At 35.3% G+C, this 18,793-nt stretch overlaps 1 protein-coding gene across 1 annotated transcript in view; it reads left to right on the top strand.

The window, feature by feature from the left end:
- LOC140145001 (uncharacterized) overlaps positions 1-18,793 on the top strand; it is a 76,511-nt gene that overhangs the window by 41,627 nt on the left and 16,091 nt on the right. The window contains exons 4-12 of the mRNA XM_072166793.1: positions 10,977-11,085; positions 12,463-12,500; positions 14,641-14,778; positions 15,012-15,119; positions 15,377-15,487; positions 16,294-16,413; positions 16,636-16,758; positions 17,239-17,373; positions 17,746-17,859. Of these exons, the coding sequence (XP_072022894.1) occupies positions 10,977-11,085; positions 12,463-12,500; positions 14,641-14,778; positions 15,012-15,119; positions 15,377-15,487; positions 16,294-16,413; positions 16,636-16,758; positions 17,239-17,373; positions 17,746-17,859 (996 nt within the window). The remainder of the gene's footprint in view (positions 1-10,976; positions 11,086-12,462; positions 12,501-14,640; positions 14,779-15,011; positions 15,120-15,376; positions 15,488-16,293; positions 16,414-16,635; positions 16,759-17,238; positions 17,374-17,745; positions 17,860-18,793) is intronic.

Genomic DNA, 18,793 nt, shown 5'->3' with positions numbered 1-18,793 from the left:
ACAAATATTTTGCCCTTCTTGTACGTTTTATCATTATTTTATCTTTTACTAATTTTTTTGGGACATGATCGCTTATTTATTTTTTATGTGTTCCTCTTATCATTTGTGAAGTATTTCTTTATTTTTGTTTTAGTACAAGTGATCACTGAGTATGTTTAACTGTGGAAATATCGGTAGATAAGGTGTTTTTTTTTTTTTTTTTGAGTATTATTTATAAGTGTATCAACATACATTTCACATGTCATGATTTTTCATTGTTTTATTTTAAAGCAATTCTTTATTGGGGTGCATGCTCTCATATATTAGGTGGTTTTTTTTCATGTTCCTCTTGTCATTCTTGATAGATGGCTGTTTATTTATGTCGCGTGTTAAGTATTTTTTAAATTTTTGGTCGAAGTGTATAATTATCATCACATGCTGTACGCTGTTTATTTATTTCGCCCTCATTTTCTTTACTTTGTTTTTAGATCTTTAGTTCTTTATTTTTGTTTCTGTGAATATCATCCGAAAAGTAGGCCTTCTGCACATTATGATTTTTCCTTGCTTTATTTAACTCTTTACTGGGGTGCATGCTCTCTGCTGGTTTTTTTCATGTTCCTCTTATCATTATTGACAAGATAGCACCTGCTGTACACTGTTTATTTATTTCGCCCTAAATTATTTCTTTACTTTTGTTTTTAGAATTTGAAGTTGATATCACACGCTATGTTTTATACCAACCGCATTGTCTGGTTAAAGACAGTTCTTGTTTTAAATCCTGAATACAATGTCAACATTCAGTTCGTTCACCTCACAATGCGGTGCGATGTTATACATGTTATATAACTGTATATATTGCAGGGTTGCCAAACCCGCGATGTAATAGGCCTAGGTCAATAGGATGAGTTTTGAAGATTTTCCTCGCGACAATTTCCTGTCCTATAGACACCAATTGATGGTTTAAGAAAAATATTGCATGACTTCTCAACATTGGCTTACGCGACTTCTGGTAGTTTTTTATCTCATAGAAACCAACGGTTGATAAAAAAAATATTGGGCGACTTTTCAATGATTTGACCCGCGGTTTGCCCTCATTTGTTTGGCAACCGTGGTCTGTGTTAAGTGAATATATTTCGGTAAGAAAATAATTATCATAGACCATGTAGACAGAACGGACAATAGTCATAGGCGCTCTCCTCCATTTTGAGAAATATACTTTTACACACACACTACATTTATAATTAAAATGATCAGCCTTAAAGTTTTACCTTTTAGTGGGTTAAGCCAAACCTAAGTGGATGAAATATAAATCAACACTTCTGGCACTGATTGGTTTCCGTAGTTGTTATATGGAATACGAGCTGTCTGTAGCTACAAAATTGTCTGCAAATCGGCTTTTGCCGCCTCTCTTTTCGGCGTTTTTCTCATTAAATTAGGGTCCCGTTCAAATAAAAAATAAACTGGTGTCTAGATGTAATCACAGTTAACACACCAGGAAAATTATAGAATATACAACAACCTAGTTACACCTGTAGACTGCGAACAAACATGCACCTGGCCAGACCTGGCCGTAAAACAAAGTGTTCTCCCTACGGATACCCTTAAGGGTCACACAATAAAGGTTATTTTCCCACTCACACAATGTCACTACAATTATTTCCACAAGTATTTTAAAACTTTGGTCAGAGATCACCCCTCTACTCCTAGGGTAGATAACCTAGGGTTAGGGTAAGACTTAGGGTTAGACTTCGGTAAGACTTAGGATTAGGGTAACTTAGGCTTAGGGTTAGTTTAGGCTTAGGTTTAGGATTAGGGTTAGGGTATAGGTTAGGGTTAGGGTTAAAATTAGGATTAGGGTTAAATTAAGGTTAGGGTATAGGTTCGAGTTAGGGTTAAGGTGGGGTTGGGTTAGGGTTCGGGTTCTTGTTTGGGTTTGTTCAGGGTTAGGATTAGACGCGAACAACTCCTGAGAACCTAGGGTTAGGGTAAGGCTTAGGGTTAGGCTTCGGTATAGGATTATGGTTAGACTTAGGCTTAGGGTTAGTTTAGGCTTTAGTTTAGGCTTAGGGTTACGGTTATGGTTAAGTTTAGAATTAGGGTTAGAATTCGGGTTCGGGTCAGGGTTAGGGTTAGAGACGGGAACAACTCCTAAGAACCTAGGGTTAGGGTAATACTTCGGTTTAGGATTAGGTTTAGGGTTAGGGGTAGGCTATGGGTTAGGATTATAGGCTAAGGGTTAGGCTTAGCGTTGGGGTAAGGGTTAAGATCAGGGTCATGGTTAGGGTTCGGGTTTGACCCCGGAAGAACACCTAAGAATCTTAACCTGTTGTCAAAACTTGACCTTAATACTGATAGCCTTATAATTCGCGCTATAGGCACAATTATACTCAATGGTGCCTACGTTAGGCTCGGGTTAGGGTAAGGGTTCGGGTAAGGGTTAGGATTAGGGTTAGGGCATGAGTTAGGGTTAGGGTTAGGTTTAAGGGTTAGGTTAAAGATTAGGGTATGGGTTAGGGTTAGGGTTATGGTTATTGTTATGGTTAGGCTTAAATTTAGGACTAGGATTAAGGGTAGGGTTTGGCTCATTGTTGGACTTAGTATTAGGGTCAGGATATACGTAAGGGTTAGGGTTAGGCGTGGGGTTATGGTTATGGTTATTGTTAGGTTAAGGCTTAAGTTTAGGATTAGGGTTAGGGTTAAGGTTTGGGTTAGGGTTCGGGTAAGGGTTATTTTTAGACGCCTAAGAAACTAGGGTCAGGGTAAGGATTAGGGTTACGGGTAAGGTTAGGGTTCTGGTCAGGTTTGGAGTTAGACGCCGGAACAACTCCTAAGAACCTAGGGTTAAGGTAAGGCTCAGGGTTAGGGTTAATGTTAGGGTTAGGTTTCGGCTTATCGGTTATGGGGGTATCCTTGTCAGTCCGAAACACAGTTAGTACGAACCCCCGTCAATCCGAATTTTTTGGGTTAGTGTTAGGGTTAGTAATCCTAAAAAATAGTACTGACGGTTATTCGGACTGACGGTGTTTCGGATTGACGGGTGTACCCTGGTAATGGTTAGGGTTAGGCTTAGGCTTAAGTTTAGGGTTCGGGTGAGGATTAGACGCCGAAATAACTCAGGGTTAGGGGCTTAGGGTTAGGGGTAGGCTTCGGTTTAGGATTAGGCTTAGGGTTAGTATAGGCTTGGTTTAGAAGTTAGGGTTAGGTCTAGTGTTAGGGGTCGGGTTCGCGTCAGGGTTATGGTTAGGCACCGGAACAACTCCTAAGAACCTAGGATTAGATAATGCTTAGGGTTAGGGTTAGGCTTCGGATTAGGGTTAGGGTTAGTTTAGGCTTAGGGTTAGGTTTAGGGTAAGGATTAGGGGCAGGGTTAAGGTTCGGGTTAGGGTTAGGTTTAGGGTAAGGATTAGGGGCAGGGTTAAGGTTCGGGTTAGGCTAATGTTTCATATCTTATCTGTGAACTCAATACAAAAATTAAGCGAGGATTCAATTTTGTTTTCCATTTATTTTATTTTATTTTATTTTATTTTATTATATTGACGTGGCTGTCAAATTTGGACTGATGCTGTGCTTTACAGATTCGGACTGACGACGTGCTTTTCATATTCGGACTGACGACGTGCTTTTCAGATTCGGACTGACGACGTGCTTTTCAGATTCGGACTAAAGACGCGCTTTTTAGATTCGGACTAAAGACGTGCTTTTCAGATTCGGACTAAAGACGTTTCGGACTGAAGACTTCGGACTGATGAAGTGTCGGACTAAAGACGTGTTTTTATTTTCGGACTAGTGAAGCTTTTTTCGGACTGACGAACCTAAAATGACTTTCAGACTGACGAACCCCAGATATAGTAAATTTGCACTGCGGACTGACGACGTTTCGGACTGAAGACGTTTCGGACTAAGGACGTTTCGGACTGACACCCTGCACCCGACTCCATGACACGTGATCGGTGTAAAAAAGTGGATTTTAGATCGAAATTCTGCGGAATAACGAATGTCTAATTTCTAATCTCGAATGTCTAAAAATGCAATTTTTTGGTCAAAGTTTTTCGAATGTCTAAAGTGGTGTCGAACGTCTTAAAATGATGTCAAATGACTCCATGACACGTGATCGGTGTAGAAAAGTGGATTTAAGATCAAAATTCTGCGGAATAACGAATGTCTAATTTCTAATCTCGAATGTCTAAAAATGCAATTTTTTAGGTCAACATTTTTTTGATGTCAAAAAGTGGTGTCAGATGACTCCATGGCCCTTGATCGGTGTAGAAAAGTAGTTTTTATATGACACTTTTCGAAAATCACGAATGTCTAATTTCCATTCTTGAATGTCTAAAAATGCAATTTTTTGGGTCAAATATTTTCGGGAAGATCAAAAATGGTATCATATTACGCCTGGACACGTGATCTGTGTAGAAAAGTGGTTTTATATCGAAATTCTGCGAAATAACGAATGTCTAAAAATTGAGATTTTTTGGTCAAAATTTTTCGAATGTCTAAAGTGGTGTCGAATGTCTTAAAATGATGTCAAATGACTCCATGACACGTGATCGGTGTAAAAAAGTGGATTTTAGATCGAAATTCTGCGGAATAACGAATGTCTAATTTCAAATCTCGAATGTCTAAAAATGCAATTTTTTGGGCCCAAAATTTTTTGATGTCAAAAAGTGGTGTCAGATGACTCCATGGCCCTTGATCGGTGTAGAAAAGTGGTTTTTATATGACAATTTTCGAAAATCACGAATGTCTAATTTCCAATCTCGAATGTCTAAAATGCAATTTTTTGGGTCAAATATTTTCGGGAAGATCAAAAATGGTGTCATATATATTACTCCTGGACACGTGATCTGTGTAGAAAAGTGGTTTTATATCGAAATTTCGAATGTCTAAAGTGGTGTCGAACGTCTAAAAATGTCAAATGACTCCATGACATGTGATCGGTGTAGAAAAGTGGATTTTAGATCGAAATTCTGCGGAATAACGAATGTCTAATTTCTAATCTCGAATGTCTAAAAATGCAATTTTTTGGGTCAAATTTTTTTTTGAAGAAAAAAAGTGGTGTCAGATGACTCCATGGCCCTTGATCGGTGTAGAAAAATGGTTTTTATATGACACTTTTCGAAAATCACGAATGTCTAATTTCCATTCTCGAAGGTCTAAAAATGCAATTTTTGGGTCAAATATTTTTGGGAAGGTCAAAAAATGGTGTCATATTACTTCTGGACACGTGATCTGTGTAGAAAAGTGGTTTTTATATCGAAATTCTGCGAAATAACGAATGTCTAAAAATTAAGATTTTTTGGTCAAAATTTTTCGAATGTCTAAAGTGGTGTCGAACGTCTAAAAAATGATGTCAAATGACTCCATGACACGTGATCGGTGTAGAAAAGTGGATTTAAGATCAAAATTCTGCGGAATAACGAATGTCTAATTTCAAATCTCGAATGTCTAAAAATGCAATTTTTGGGTCAAAATTTTTTTGATGTCAAAAAGTGGTGTCAGATGACTCCATGGCCCTTGATCGGTGTAGAAAAGTGGTTTTTATATGACACTTTATGAAAATTACGAATGTCTAATTTCCAATCTCGAATGTCTAAAAATACAATTTTTTGGGTCAAATATTTTCGGGAAGGTCAAAAATGGTGTCATCATAATTACTCCTGGACGCGTGATCTGTGTAGAAAAGTGGTTTTTATATCGAAATTCTGCGAAATAACGAATGTCTAAAATTTAGATTTTTTGGTCAAAATGTTTCGATTTTTTGGTCTAAATGTTTCGAATGTCTAAAGTGCAAAAATGTCTTAAAATGATGTCAAATGACTCCATGATACGTGATCGGTGTAAAAAAGTGGATTTTAGATCGAAATTCTGCGGAATAACGAATGTCTAATTTTTAATCTCGAATGTCTAAAAATACAATTTTTTGGGTCAAAATTTTTTTGATGTCAAAAAGTGGTGTCAGATGACTCCATGGCCCTTGATCGGTGTAGAAAAGTAGTTTTTATATGACACTTTTCGAAAATCACGAATGTCTAATTTCTAATCACGAAGGTCTAAAATGCAATTTTTGGGTCAAAATTTTTTTGATGTCAAAAGTGGTGTCAGATGACTCCATGGCCCTTGATCGGTGTAGAAAAGTGTTTTTATATGACAATTTTCGAAAATCACGAATGTCCAATTTCTGATCTCGAATTTCTAAAAATGCCATTTTTGGGTCAACTATTTTCAGGAAGGTCAAAAATGGTGTCATATTACTCCTGGACACGTGATCTGTGTAGAAAAGTGGTTTTAGATCGACATTCTGCGGAATAACGAATGTCTAATTTCTAATCTCGAATGTCTAAAAATGCATTTTTGGGCCAAAATTTTGAAATTTTTGGCTCAAATTTTGAATGTCCAAAATGGTGTAAAAATATTCGAGAACACTCGACCGATACATAAAAGTGGTTTTAGGTCGAAATTTATCAAAAATAACGAAGTTCAAAAATTTTGAAATTTTTGGCCAACATTTTGAATGTCCAAAATGGTGTAAAAATACTCGAGAACACTTGCCCGATACATAAAAGTGGTTATTAGGTCGAAATTCGCCTAAATAACGAAGTTCAAATTTTGAAATTTTTGGCTAAAATTTTGAATGTCCAAAAATGGTGTAAAATACTCGAGAATACTTGACCGATGCATAAAAGTGGGTTTCAGGTACAAAATTCGCCCAAATAACGAAGTTCAAAAATGTGGAAATTTTTGGCTAAAATTTTGATTGTCCAAAAATGGTGTAAAAATACTCGAGGACACTTGACCGATACATAAAAGTGGGTTTTAGGTCGAAATTTATCAAAAATAACGAAGTTCAAAAATTTTGAAATTTTTGGCCAACATTTTTGAATGTCCAAAAATGGTGTAAAAATACTCGAGAACACTTGCCCGATACATAAAAGTGGTTATTAGGTCGAAATTTGCCTAAATAACGAAGTTCAAATTTTGAAATTTTTGGCTAAAATTTTTGAATGTCCAAAAATGGTGTAAAAATACTCGAGAATACTTGACCGATGCATAAAAGTGGGTTTCAGGTACAAAATTCGCCCAAATAACGAAGTTCAAAAATGTGGAAATTTTTGGCTAAAATTTTGATTGTCCAAAAATGGTGTAAAAATACTCGAGAATACTTGACCGATGCATAAAAGTGGGTTTCAGGTACAAAATTCGCCCAAATAACGAAGTTCAAAAATGTGGAAATTTTTGGCTAAAATTTTGATTGTCCAAAAATGGTGTAAAAATACTCGAGGACACTTGACCGATACATAAAAGTGGGTTTTAGGTCGAAATTTATCAAAAATAACGAAGTTCAAAAATTTTGAAATTTTGGCCAACATTTTGAATGTCCAAAAATGGTGTAAAAATACTCGAGAACACTTGCCCGATACATAAAAGTGGTTATTAGGTCGAAATTTGCCTAAATAACGAAGTTCAAATTTTGAAATTTTTGGCTAAAATTTTTGAATGTCCAAAAATGGTGTAAAAATACTCGAGAATACTTGACCGATGCATAAAAGTGGGTTTCAGGTACAAAATTCGCCCAAATAACGAAGTTCAAAAATGTGGAAATTTTTGGCTAAAATTTTGATTGTCCAAAAATGGTGTAAAAATACTCGAGAATACTTGACCGATGCATAAAAGTGGGTTTCAGGTACAAAATTCGCCCAAATAACGAAGTTCAAAAATGTGGAAATTTTTGGCTAAAATTTTGATTGTCCAAAAATGGTGTAAAAATACTCGAGGACACTTGACCGATACATAAAAGTGGGTTTTAGGTCGAAATTTATCAAAAATAACGAAGTTCAAAAATTTTGAAATTTTTGGCCAACATTTTTGAATGTCCAAAAATGGTGTAAAAATACTCGAGAACACTTGCCCGATACATAAAAGTGGTTATTAGGTCGAAATTTGCCTAAATAACGAAGTTCAAATTTTGAAATTTTGGCTAAAATTTTGAATGTCCAAAAATGGTGTAAAAATACTCGAGAATACTTGACCGATGCATAAAAGTGGGTTTCAGGTACAAAATTCGCCCAAATAACGAAGTTCAAAATGTGGAAATTTTTGGCTAAAATTTTGATTGTCCAAAATGGTGTAAAAATACTCGAGGACACTTGACCGATACATAAAAGTGGGTTTTAGGTCGAAATTTATCAAAAATAACGAAGTTCAAAAATTTTGAAATTTTGGCCAACATTTTGAATGTCCAAAAATGGTGTAAAAATACTCGAGAACACTTGCCCGATACATAAAAGTGGTTATTAGGTCGAAATTTGCCTAAATAACGAAGTTCAAATTTTGAAATTTTTGGCTAAAATTTTTGAATGTCCAAAAATGATGTAAAAATACTCGAGAATACTTGACCGATGCATAAAAGTGGGTTTCAGGTACAAAATTCGCCCAAATAACGAAGTTCAAAAATGTGGAAATTTTGGCTAAAATTTTGATTGTCCAAAAATGGTGTAAAAATACTCGAGGACACTTGACCGATACATAAAAGTGGGTTTTAGGTCGAAATTTATCAAAAATAACGAAGTTCAAAATTTTTAAATTTTTGGCCAAAATTTTGAATGTCCAAAATAGTGTCAAAATGATCCGGAACACTTGATCGATACATAAAAGTGGTTATTAGGTCGAAATTCGCCCAAATAACGAAGTTGAAACATTTTGAAATTTTGGCTAAAATTTGTGAATGTCCAAAAATAGTGTCAAAATACTCCGGAAAACTTGATCGATACATAAAAGTGATTATTAGGTCGAAATTAGCCCAAATAACGAAGTTCAAAAATTTTGAAATTTTTGGCTAAAATTTTTGAATGTTCAAAAATGGTGTAAAAATACTCGAGCACACTTGATCGATACATAAAAGTGGGTTTTAGCTCGTAACTTATCAAAAATAACGAAGTTCAAAAATTTTGACATTTTTGGCCAACATTTTTGAATGTCCAAAAAATGGTGTAAAAATACTCGAGAACACTTGCCCGATACATAAAAGTGGTTATTAGGTCGAAATTCGCCTAAATAACGAAGTTCAAACATTTTGAAATTTTTGACTAAAATTTTTGAATGTCCAAAAATGGTGTAAAAATACTCGACAACACTTGACCGATGCATAAAAGTGATTATTAGGTCGAAATTAGCCCAAATAACGAAGTTCAAAAATTTTGGCTAAAATTTTTGAATGTCCAAAAATGGTGTAAAAATACTCGAGAACACTTGACCGATGTATAAAAGTGATTATTAGGTCGAAATTCGCCTAAATAACGAAGTTCTTGAATGTCCAAAAATGGTGTAAAAATACTCGAGAACACTTGACCGATACATAAAAGTGGTTATTAGGTCGAAATTCGCCTAAATAACGAAGTTCAAAAATTTTGAAATTTTTGGCTTAAATTTTGAATGTCCAAAAATGGTGTAAAAATACTCGAGAACACTTGACCGATGCATAAAAGTGGGTTTCAGGTCAAAATTCGCCCAAATAACGAAGTTCAAAATGTGGAAATTTTTGGCTAAAATTTTGATTGTCCAAAAATGGTGTAAAAATACTCGAGGACACTTGACCGATACATAAAAGTGGGTTTTAGGTCGAAATTTATCCAAAAAAAACGAAGTTCAAAAATTTTGAAATTTTTGGCCAAAATTTTGAATGTCCAAAAATAGTGTCAAAATGATCCAGAACACTTGGTCGATACATAAAAGTGGTTATTAGGTCGAAATTCGCCCAAATAACGAAGTTGAAACATTTTGAAATTTTTGGCTAAAATTTGTGAATGTCCAAAAATAGTGTCAAAATACTCCGGAACACTTGATCGATACATAAAAGTGATTATTAGGTCGAAATTAGCCCAAATAACGAAGTTCAAAAATTTTGAAATTTTTGGCTAAAATTTTTGAATGTCCAAAAATGGTGTAAAAATATTCGAGAACACTTGACCGATGCATAAAAGTGGGTTTTAGGTCGAAATTCGCCCAAATAACGAAGTACAACAATTTTGACATTTTTGGGCCAAAATTTTTGAAAGTCCAAAAACGGTCTCAAATGACTCCAGTACCCTTGATCGATGCAGAAAAACGATTGAAAGTGTAATATTCAACGTAATAACGAATGTCTAATCTCTAATCTCTAATCTCGAGCCAACTTCACCGTGCCGCTGGCATGGCATGTGACGTGCCCTTGCTATCTTGACATGTTGTGACTGCAATTGTAAGAAAACATGCATAATTACATGTGTTTGGCCCATTTACCCTCAAATAGAACAAAATATTAATATTTGACAATTATTGCCAGTTAGAACTACCTAAATGATTAAAATGTAGCTATAACAGGATAATACATGTGTTTTGAATCCAAAAATATTAATGGTGTATGTTTCTAGAATTTGGAGTAGCCATATCCCTGACAATATCCCTAAAATATTATGTAACTTTTTAAATGACATAAATGTTGCGTCTATGAAAGATTAGGCTAATTATTAAAATAATTATTGTCAATGTTAAAACAATGTCAACATTCTTCTTTTGCCAAGTTTTAAATAACATTATGAGCAACTTTTTATATCCTTTAATAGAGTCGACATTTTGACGTTTACTGGTAACCTTTTATGAGCCCTTTAAATACGAAAATGGTTTTTGTTTTTGTTGCCATGCTGGACGCCTTGACCTCTTTTGTACTTTAATTAGCCCATTTATGTTTATTTTGTCTAATGTTGATCCCCTCATCCCCCCTTGCCTCCCCCTGAAAAAAATCCTTTCTACAAGAAACAATAACGAGTTGAAATAAATCCCAGGAAATAATGCTTCTAAATGCTTGCAAAATTCCGATAAATACAACAATTCAGCTTGAAAACAAGTGTGAATTTAGTTTTCAAGTGTTGTTAGTTATTAAAGTACATTAATTTGCTGAAACACGTTTCCTCGTTTTTTTTTTTTTTTTTTTGCCTACTTTTTTGTTTCTCTAAATTCGTCAGTTATTTGAACTGCTTACAATAGAAGACCACGGGATACAAGATGAATCTAATATTTACATCAAGTTTGCTGGAGGACTTCGAGGAGGAGCGGATAAAAACCCGGAAGAAGGTAAAGATGTACCTTCACTTTGGGCTCAAATAGTCTGAAATCAACATTTTTTGCGCACGCCCCCCCCCCCAATTCCCCAAATTTAAATGCTTCCGACGCCAACTGGTAATCATTCATAAAAAGCAACTTTTTGTATTAATATGTTATGTAATCAACAATATTTGTTTTTGTCATTATACAAGTAGTACAACGTTTTACTAATAACTTGTACAGACTGTAATTTGCGTCGCTAGAAAGTTGTTTTGGAGGTAGCTGGTAGCGATTTGACCAATCCAGTCACGCCCTAATATTTTATGTATTAATGTATAACAAAAATGGACATTAGTGAGCTTTGTTTTCTTTAATTTCTATGTATAGATAACCCAGTTACACATGCAATCATCTTGCAGTATAAAACAATGATTCATTGACATGTACGTGGTTTTTCTAGAAAGTTTTATTGAGCCGATATTTCAAAAATGGTAAAATCAATTAAGGAGTTACAAACCATTTCTTTGCATAACTTGACATTCATTTTGTTGATTTAAAAAATTAAAAAGGTATAAATAGAGTAATCTTTTTTGCCACCCTACCAAAGTTATCTCTTCTCAAAATCCTTTTGATTTGGTCAAAAATAGTCACATTTGTCAAAAATAATGCTTTAAAAAAACTTGAACTTTTCAACATCCCATACATGTAATGTACAAATTATTATCAATATTATGATTAATTTAATTCCTTCACCTTTCTGTCTCTGATCCCTTAGTCACCCTACATCCATCATGTAGTGCAAAATAATGATTCTTTGAAGCTAATTTTGACATAAATAAGGTTTTCATTGACGTTTTTAATCAGCAGTTGTTTCTAAATGATAAAATCACTAGGAATTACTTTGGGAGGGAGGGTAGCAACATGATTCTTCTATTCACAGCATTTTGAATTTTTCAAATCAACAAAATGAATGTCAAGTTATGCAAAGAAATGTTTTGTAACTCCTAAATTGATTTTACCATTTTTGAAACACCGCATCAATAAAACCTTCTAGAAAAACCCCGTACATGTAAATCAATCATTGTTTTATACTGCAAGATGATTGCATGGGTGACTTGGTTATCGTATACAGGAAAATTAAAGAAACAAACACACCATTAAATCAATTCTAGTACATTACATGTATAGGATGTTGAAAAGTGCAACTTTTTAAAATCACCATTATTTTTGGGAAATAGGGCAACTTTGGAAGGGTAGCAAAAGGACCCTTCTATTCACAGGTTTTTGAATTTTTCAAATCAACAAAATGTAAGTCAAGTTATGCAAAGAAATTTTCATGTCATGTTATTTCTTGTTTAGTCTTTTATTAGTAATAATTGCTAATATTATTTTCCTGATTTCATTTAGATAACAAAGAGCAAGGCGACCAAAAACTGCCAGTAAATGTAAGTATAGATTGATGACTCAAATTTCGCACAATTTGGACTATTATACCGCCAATCAGGGTTGTTGATTTATTTATATTTTTTAAATGGATTCTTTTTATTTAAATTATAATTATATTCAAATTATTATTCACCATTCAGGCAAAGATTTTTCTTCCTACCTACAAAGCAGTAATGCAAAGACCAGGTCAGGGGCGTAGCCAGCTTTCTTGGTCAGGGGGGCAAAATAAAATTTTGGGGAAAAAGAAAAAAAAAATGCAGTTGCATCATACAATACATAGGGACTGTATGTCTTCGAGCTTCCCGAAAAGGGCTTTATTGGGATGATGTGCGCGCGTAGCGCGAAAAAAATGGTATTTTACACTATTTTCGCCCATTATCCGGCTATAAAAGGCTTTATTGTTACAATGTGCGCGGGTAGCGCGGAAAAATTTTTATTTTACACTATTTTGGCCCTGAATTTTGCTAGAAAAGGGCTCCTTGCCCTTTTCTTTTCCTTTGCCCTCCTGATTTTCTCTTTCATTTTTTGTCAGAGGGCACTTTTTCTTTCATTTTTTGTCAGGGGTGGCACTCTGAAATCCCCGGTATCGTGGTACCGGCGTTCCCAGATAAAAAATCATAGTCGCAGAAAAAAAAAACAAGACGGTAAAAATATTTTTAATATCCTAATCATTTAATACCATTTTCCTTCAGATCTGAAAATATTCTGTGAAAACCACCTCTTGTAAAATATATTTCTGATCAATAAAATTGAACGCGAGGATTATTTGTAAACAAAATATGAAAATAAACAGATGCCTTTTAATTTGTTGATTTTAAATTTTGTATATGACTCGATCCACTGTAGTCTCTAACGCTGCTGCGTCAACAAGAGCTCCAGACCAGACGACACCGCTGGGATCCCAGAAAGTAAACGCGCTAGAGTCTATAACTGTCATCTTGTTTTTCAAGGGTTCATACCACTAAATCAGCTATAGTCTCAACTTTGCATAAAAATTGTGCAAAATCGGTATAATATTAACAATTTTAGTGTTGAAAATTATGTTTGCTGGAACTTGCAGTTGCGTAGCAAGCGGTGGGGAAGGTGGGGTAGAGTGCCCCCCCCGACAAAAAAAAATGAAAGAAAAAAGTGCCACTCTGACAAAAAATAAAAGAGCAAATCAGAAGGGCAAAAGAAAAGAAAAGGGGCAAGGAGCCCTTTTCTACCGAAATTCAGCCCGATCATGGGCCAAAATAGTGTAAAATTTTCATCCTGATAATGGACAAAATAGTGTAAATTACCCAATTTTTTTGCCCCCCCCGACCAAAAAAACTGCCTACGCCCCTGGGAACTTGTGAATATGATCTCTACAAAATTTGAAATGAAAACACGACAATTTGAGTGATATTTACGATTATGTGCGCATGAACAGACGAGGTCAAAACATCAAAGGTCAAAGCAGTCGGATGCTACACGGGAAAATCTGGCCTTTTTATATGGCGCTAATTTTCTCAAAAAGTAGACCTAAATTCCGTAAATAAATTCATCAGGATTATCCATAATTCATAATTTGCAAATGTTCTTGTGTACAAATCCAAAAGTATTTCCACATAAAGATGTTAAACATACCTCAAAGACGTTTCGTACTACACCGTATAGGCCTAGTACTTTCTCAAATTGACTGATTTTTTTTTAATATTTGAATTTTCAGATGTTTGGTATAAATGTTTGCAACCTGCTTGTAATTCGTAGTTTCGTACAACGGCCGGCCCCTGCCTGGACCCCCGCTGGGGCTTCGGCCCTGGACGGTGACCCCACCCGTTCTTACTCGCGCTCCGGCTCCGTGCTGGCAGAAAATATTCCAAACAGCACTTCACGTTCCCAGAAAGGAAATTATTTTTCGCTGCCCTGGAAAAAAGGGTCATTGATTTACCAAATCCCGCAAATGAGACCCATGTTTGCGGCACATCCCTGTATGGTACTGAGTACCCCCGGCGGTATACATCTATTTCCATCTTTTTACAAGCAAGATTGAAATTATGGATGTTTTACTCAATCTATATGACATGATAATCAGCAATCCTGAAAAGGATTTGATACTCCGTAATTGTTTAAGGCTTATTATCGTATTATAAAAGGTTTCATGTTTATTTTTATTAGAAATTTCCAACATCTCAAAAGGTCGAATCCAACGGTGATCCAAGCCCAAATGCAGAAGACTTTTCTGCTGCTGCTCATAACAAAGACGTTAAGGAAAACAACATTTCCCAATCAAATCCAACTGAAAGTCAACCTGAGGTAAGTAACTTCAATGAAGTGTCTTGCAAAAGATCACATCAATTATGTTAAGCTTTGTGTGTAATTTAGGTGTTGTATTTTAAGTTCTGGGCAGGATTTATGGCACAATTTGTCAAAGACTTTTCTAATCGCTTGAGGCACGTGTTCGATTGGCAAGTTTATAGTAATCTGGTAACAAGTATTCAAAAAATGACGACGAGTATATCTTATTAGCTTCGATACCTTTATTCCAGTTTTCCAGTGATCCGGGCCCAAATGCAGAAGACTCTGCTGCTGCTCATAACAAAGACCATAAGGAAGACAATATTCCCCAATCAAATTCAAATCAAAGCCAACCTGGGGTAAGTAATTTCAGTAAAACTATAAAGGACCGTATCATCGGATCAAATGACACCCAAAAGATTACATCAAGATGATAAGTCTTGTGTGTAATTTAAGTGTTGCGTTTTAAGTTCTGGGCAGGATTTATGGCACAATTTGTCAAAGACTTTTCTTATCGCTCGAGGCACGTGTTCGATTGGCAAGTTTATAGTAATCTGGTAACAGGTATTCAAAAAATGACGAGTATATCTAATTAGCTTTGATATCTTTATTCCAGTTTTCCAGTGATCCGGGCCCAAATGCAGAATACTCTTCTGCTGCTGCGCTTAACAAAGACCTTAAGGAAGACAACATTCCCCAATCGAATCCAAATGAAAGTCAACCTGTGGTAAGTAATTTCAATTCTTATAAGAGACCCTATCAATTGAATATATGAATACAAAACCCACCCAAGTCCATACTTTGGCCAAATTGAGTTAAGCATGGGACATTGTTGCTATACATAGGCCTGTCATATGTAGGAAAGAACAACTCAAATTCATCCTCTGTGTCTATTTGAGCATGTGAAAATAGCATGTATGAAAGAACCGCCCAATTCCATGATTTGAGTCTTGTAACACATTGATTGAAATCCAGTATGTATAAAAGTCCACTTGTAAAACATTCATTGCTGGAGAGTGACTTTAAAAAAATGGGTTTAATAAAGGAACGTGTGTGGTTTATATTACATGGCAGAATGCTTATCAACATTATACATACCTGTGTGCTTTATTTTGTATTATCTTACTTGTGGTAATCTCATTTAAACATTGTTGTCTTTGTATATGATTCACAAAACCACCCAAGTCCAGCATTTAAAATGAACCCCACGAAGTCCCTGAAATGCTAATCGTCATACCTAATACAGGTTAATCCATTCATTTGCCCGTAAAAATTACCATATTGACCAGGTAAATCTAACTGAAGGAATTAAAATGATTTAAAAGGACTTTGTATTCATGTATTCAATTGATCACATGAGGCATGAGAAATCTTATCAATATGTTAAGCTTTGGGGTTTAAGCGTAGGATGTAAGAAAAGATCGTATCATTGGATCAAATGACATGCAAAAGATCACACCAACTATGTTAAGCTTTGGTGATGTATTTATTTCTGGGCAGGATTTATGGTACAATTTGTCTACCTTTGAACAGGAATTACATGCATCCGAAAAGAAGATACCAAATTTGGATGCTGTTAATGCGGATAATAGTGCTCCTACCCTGCCATCTACCAATATCAAGCTGCAAGAAAAGAAAGATGATACTTCACAGGTAAATAAGAATGATTCAATTCTTTGTTCAGCTTGGATGAAGTCTAATTGATTGTATTGAGTAAAAAGTTTGACATTTTATTAAGTTTCTGATTTTAATTCCTTTGAAATGTCCTTTCATATAGCACACATGCAGCTTGTGCAATATCAGGAAGGTCAAAGGTCACACTGAGTTTATGGGCTACTGTACTCTAAATGACAGAATATGTTTTTATTTTTACAGGAAAATTCCGAAATCGCAAAGATCTTCGGCGGTGATCCGGGCACAAATAAAGAAGACCCGTCTGCTGCTGCTGCTGAAAACAAAGACATTAAGGAAGAGACAGTTTCTCAATCAAATCCAAATGTAAGCCAACCTGTGCTAAGTAACTCCAGTATAAACCCCGGGGAATAATCAAGTTTGGTTTGGGTGCGGATTTTGAAATTGAAAGTCGACCCATCCATGCATATACCAATCTTCTTATTACAAGAAATTTGGACCCTATCGCTATACCAAAAATCACATTTTCCTGCCAAATTTAATGAAGAAAAACAACTGCCAATCCACATTCCAAAATTGAGATAAAAAATTGTTCATTGATATACCAAATAACCTAAAATGAGACCCATGTCCCCGTGTGGTCAATTGTACCTAGTACCCACTGGAGTATAAACTGGGATGTTGTATTCATTTTATATGACATTATAAAACCAGCAATACCTGAAAAGGATTGATACTAAATTAAATTATATGATATAATAACCAGAAAAACCTAAAAAGGATTTGATACTACATAATCATTAAGGCTTATTGTGTTATAAAAGATTTCATGTTTATTTCTACTAGAAAATTCCCATAAGGCAAACGGTTTTCGATGGTGATCCGGGCCCAAATGCAGAAGACGCTTCTGCTGCTGCTCAGAACAAAGACCTTAAGGAAGACAACATTCCCCAATCAAATCCAAATGAAAGCCAAGCTGAGGTAATTAATTTCAAATATGAAAGACAGTATCAATGGATCAAATGGTATCAAAAAGCCGCGCCGTGGGAGGTGTAATAAGATTTCTGGCACAATTTGTCAAAGACTTTCATATCATTTAAAGCACATGTTCAGTCAGGACGGTTTATATTTGGCATTATGCACAAACTGACGACGAGCATTGTCTAATTTGCTTTGATACCTTTATTCCCGTTTTTTATTGTATGCCCAGTCGGTAATCTAAATATCAGTAGAAATCCGATGGTAATGAGTTCAAATCCCTGCTAAGATAATCGCTTGTTGTTGTAAGGATAAACTAGTTTGGATCTTTACTAATTATATATTTTTAATTTCTATATTACCACATCGTAAAAGGTCTTCGACGGTGTTTCGGTCACAAATGCAAAAGACCGCTCTACTACTGCACAAAATAAAGACGTTAAGGAAGAGACAGTTTCTCAATCAAATCCAAATGTAAACCAACCTGTGGTAAGTAATGTCAGTATAAACCCCGGGGGATACTCAGATTTGGCAACTTTTGATTTTTCGAACTACACGACCTCGAAAACTATAAAGTTTGTTCACCCCAGTTTCAGAATAGCAACACTTCTAATTGTTTGCAAAGAAGCAGGTAGCTTTAGAAATACTTTTAAAATCTGAATAAAATGCATAACCTTTCTCAATCTTGGCAGGGGCGTATAGATTAAGCATATTTTTAATACCTGGGACAAATCATTCACAACATTTGGCCAATGTATTTGTTTTGAATGTTTAAACTTATATGACAAGGCGTAAGAGACCTTATTTGGTAACGTGGAAGGAAGACACTGTTTCTCAATCAAATCCAAATGAAAGCCAACCTGCAGTTACTGTTCATTTTCTTATACACAATACACAGTGCTCTCACCATTGACGTGTGACCTCTACAAACGGTGTATGTTAGAGGTATAGGGCATTGCCTAGTTAACGTCACTGTGTAAAAACTAACCGGCCAATATTTTTTGTACTCTCTGAAATTCTAGAAAATATAGTTTTGTAACATGTCCTAAATTTTTAGCTAATTTAGATGTTTGGAAATATTCGTACTTTTGTGTTTTAGTAAGGAAGGGCACGGCATGGCCTGCAAAAATTTCCTGTGTAAATCGAATGCAACTTTTAGTGACTATCACTCATTTTGTGGACCGCTCTCTTCCGAAGGGCATTAAAACTAAAAGACTTGACGGATATTTTTTGTACTTGATGTCAATCAAGAATAATGTATACATTACATGTAGGCTAAAAACTGAGTAGATGGGGCATCTGCAAATGGTCGTACCTCCCTGATATGTAAATGTCAGATATCAGCAAAAACAACTCCCAAATCTGTCCATAATTTTGGTCAGTGGAGAGAGTCAGGGGATTTTAAGTGGGTGATTATTGATTG

This window comes from Amphiura filiformis, unplaced genomic scaffold (genome assembly GCF_039555335.1).
Source record: "Amphiura filiformis unplaced genomic scaffold, Afil_fr2py scaffold_112, whole genome shotgun sequence".
Lineage (NCBI taxonomy): Eukaryota > Metazoa > Echinodermata > Ophiuroidea > Amphilepidida > Amphiuridae > Amphiura > Amphiura filiformis.
This window is presented reverse-complemented; position numbering and strand designations above follow the sequence as displayed.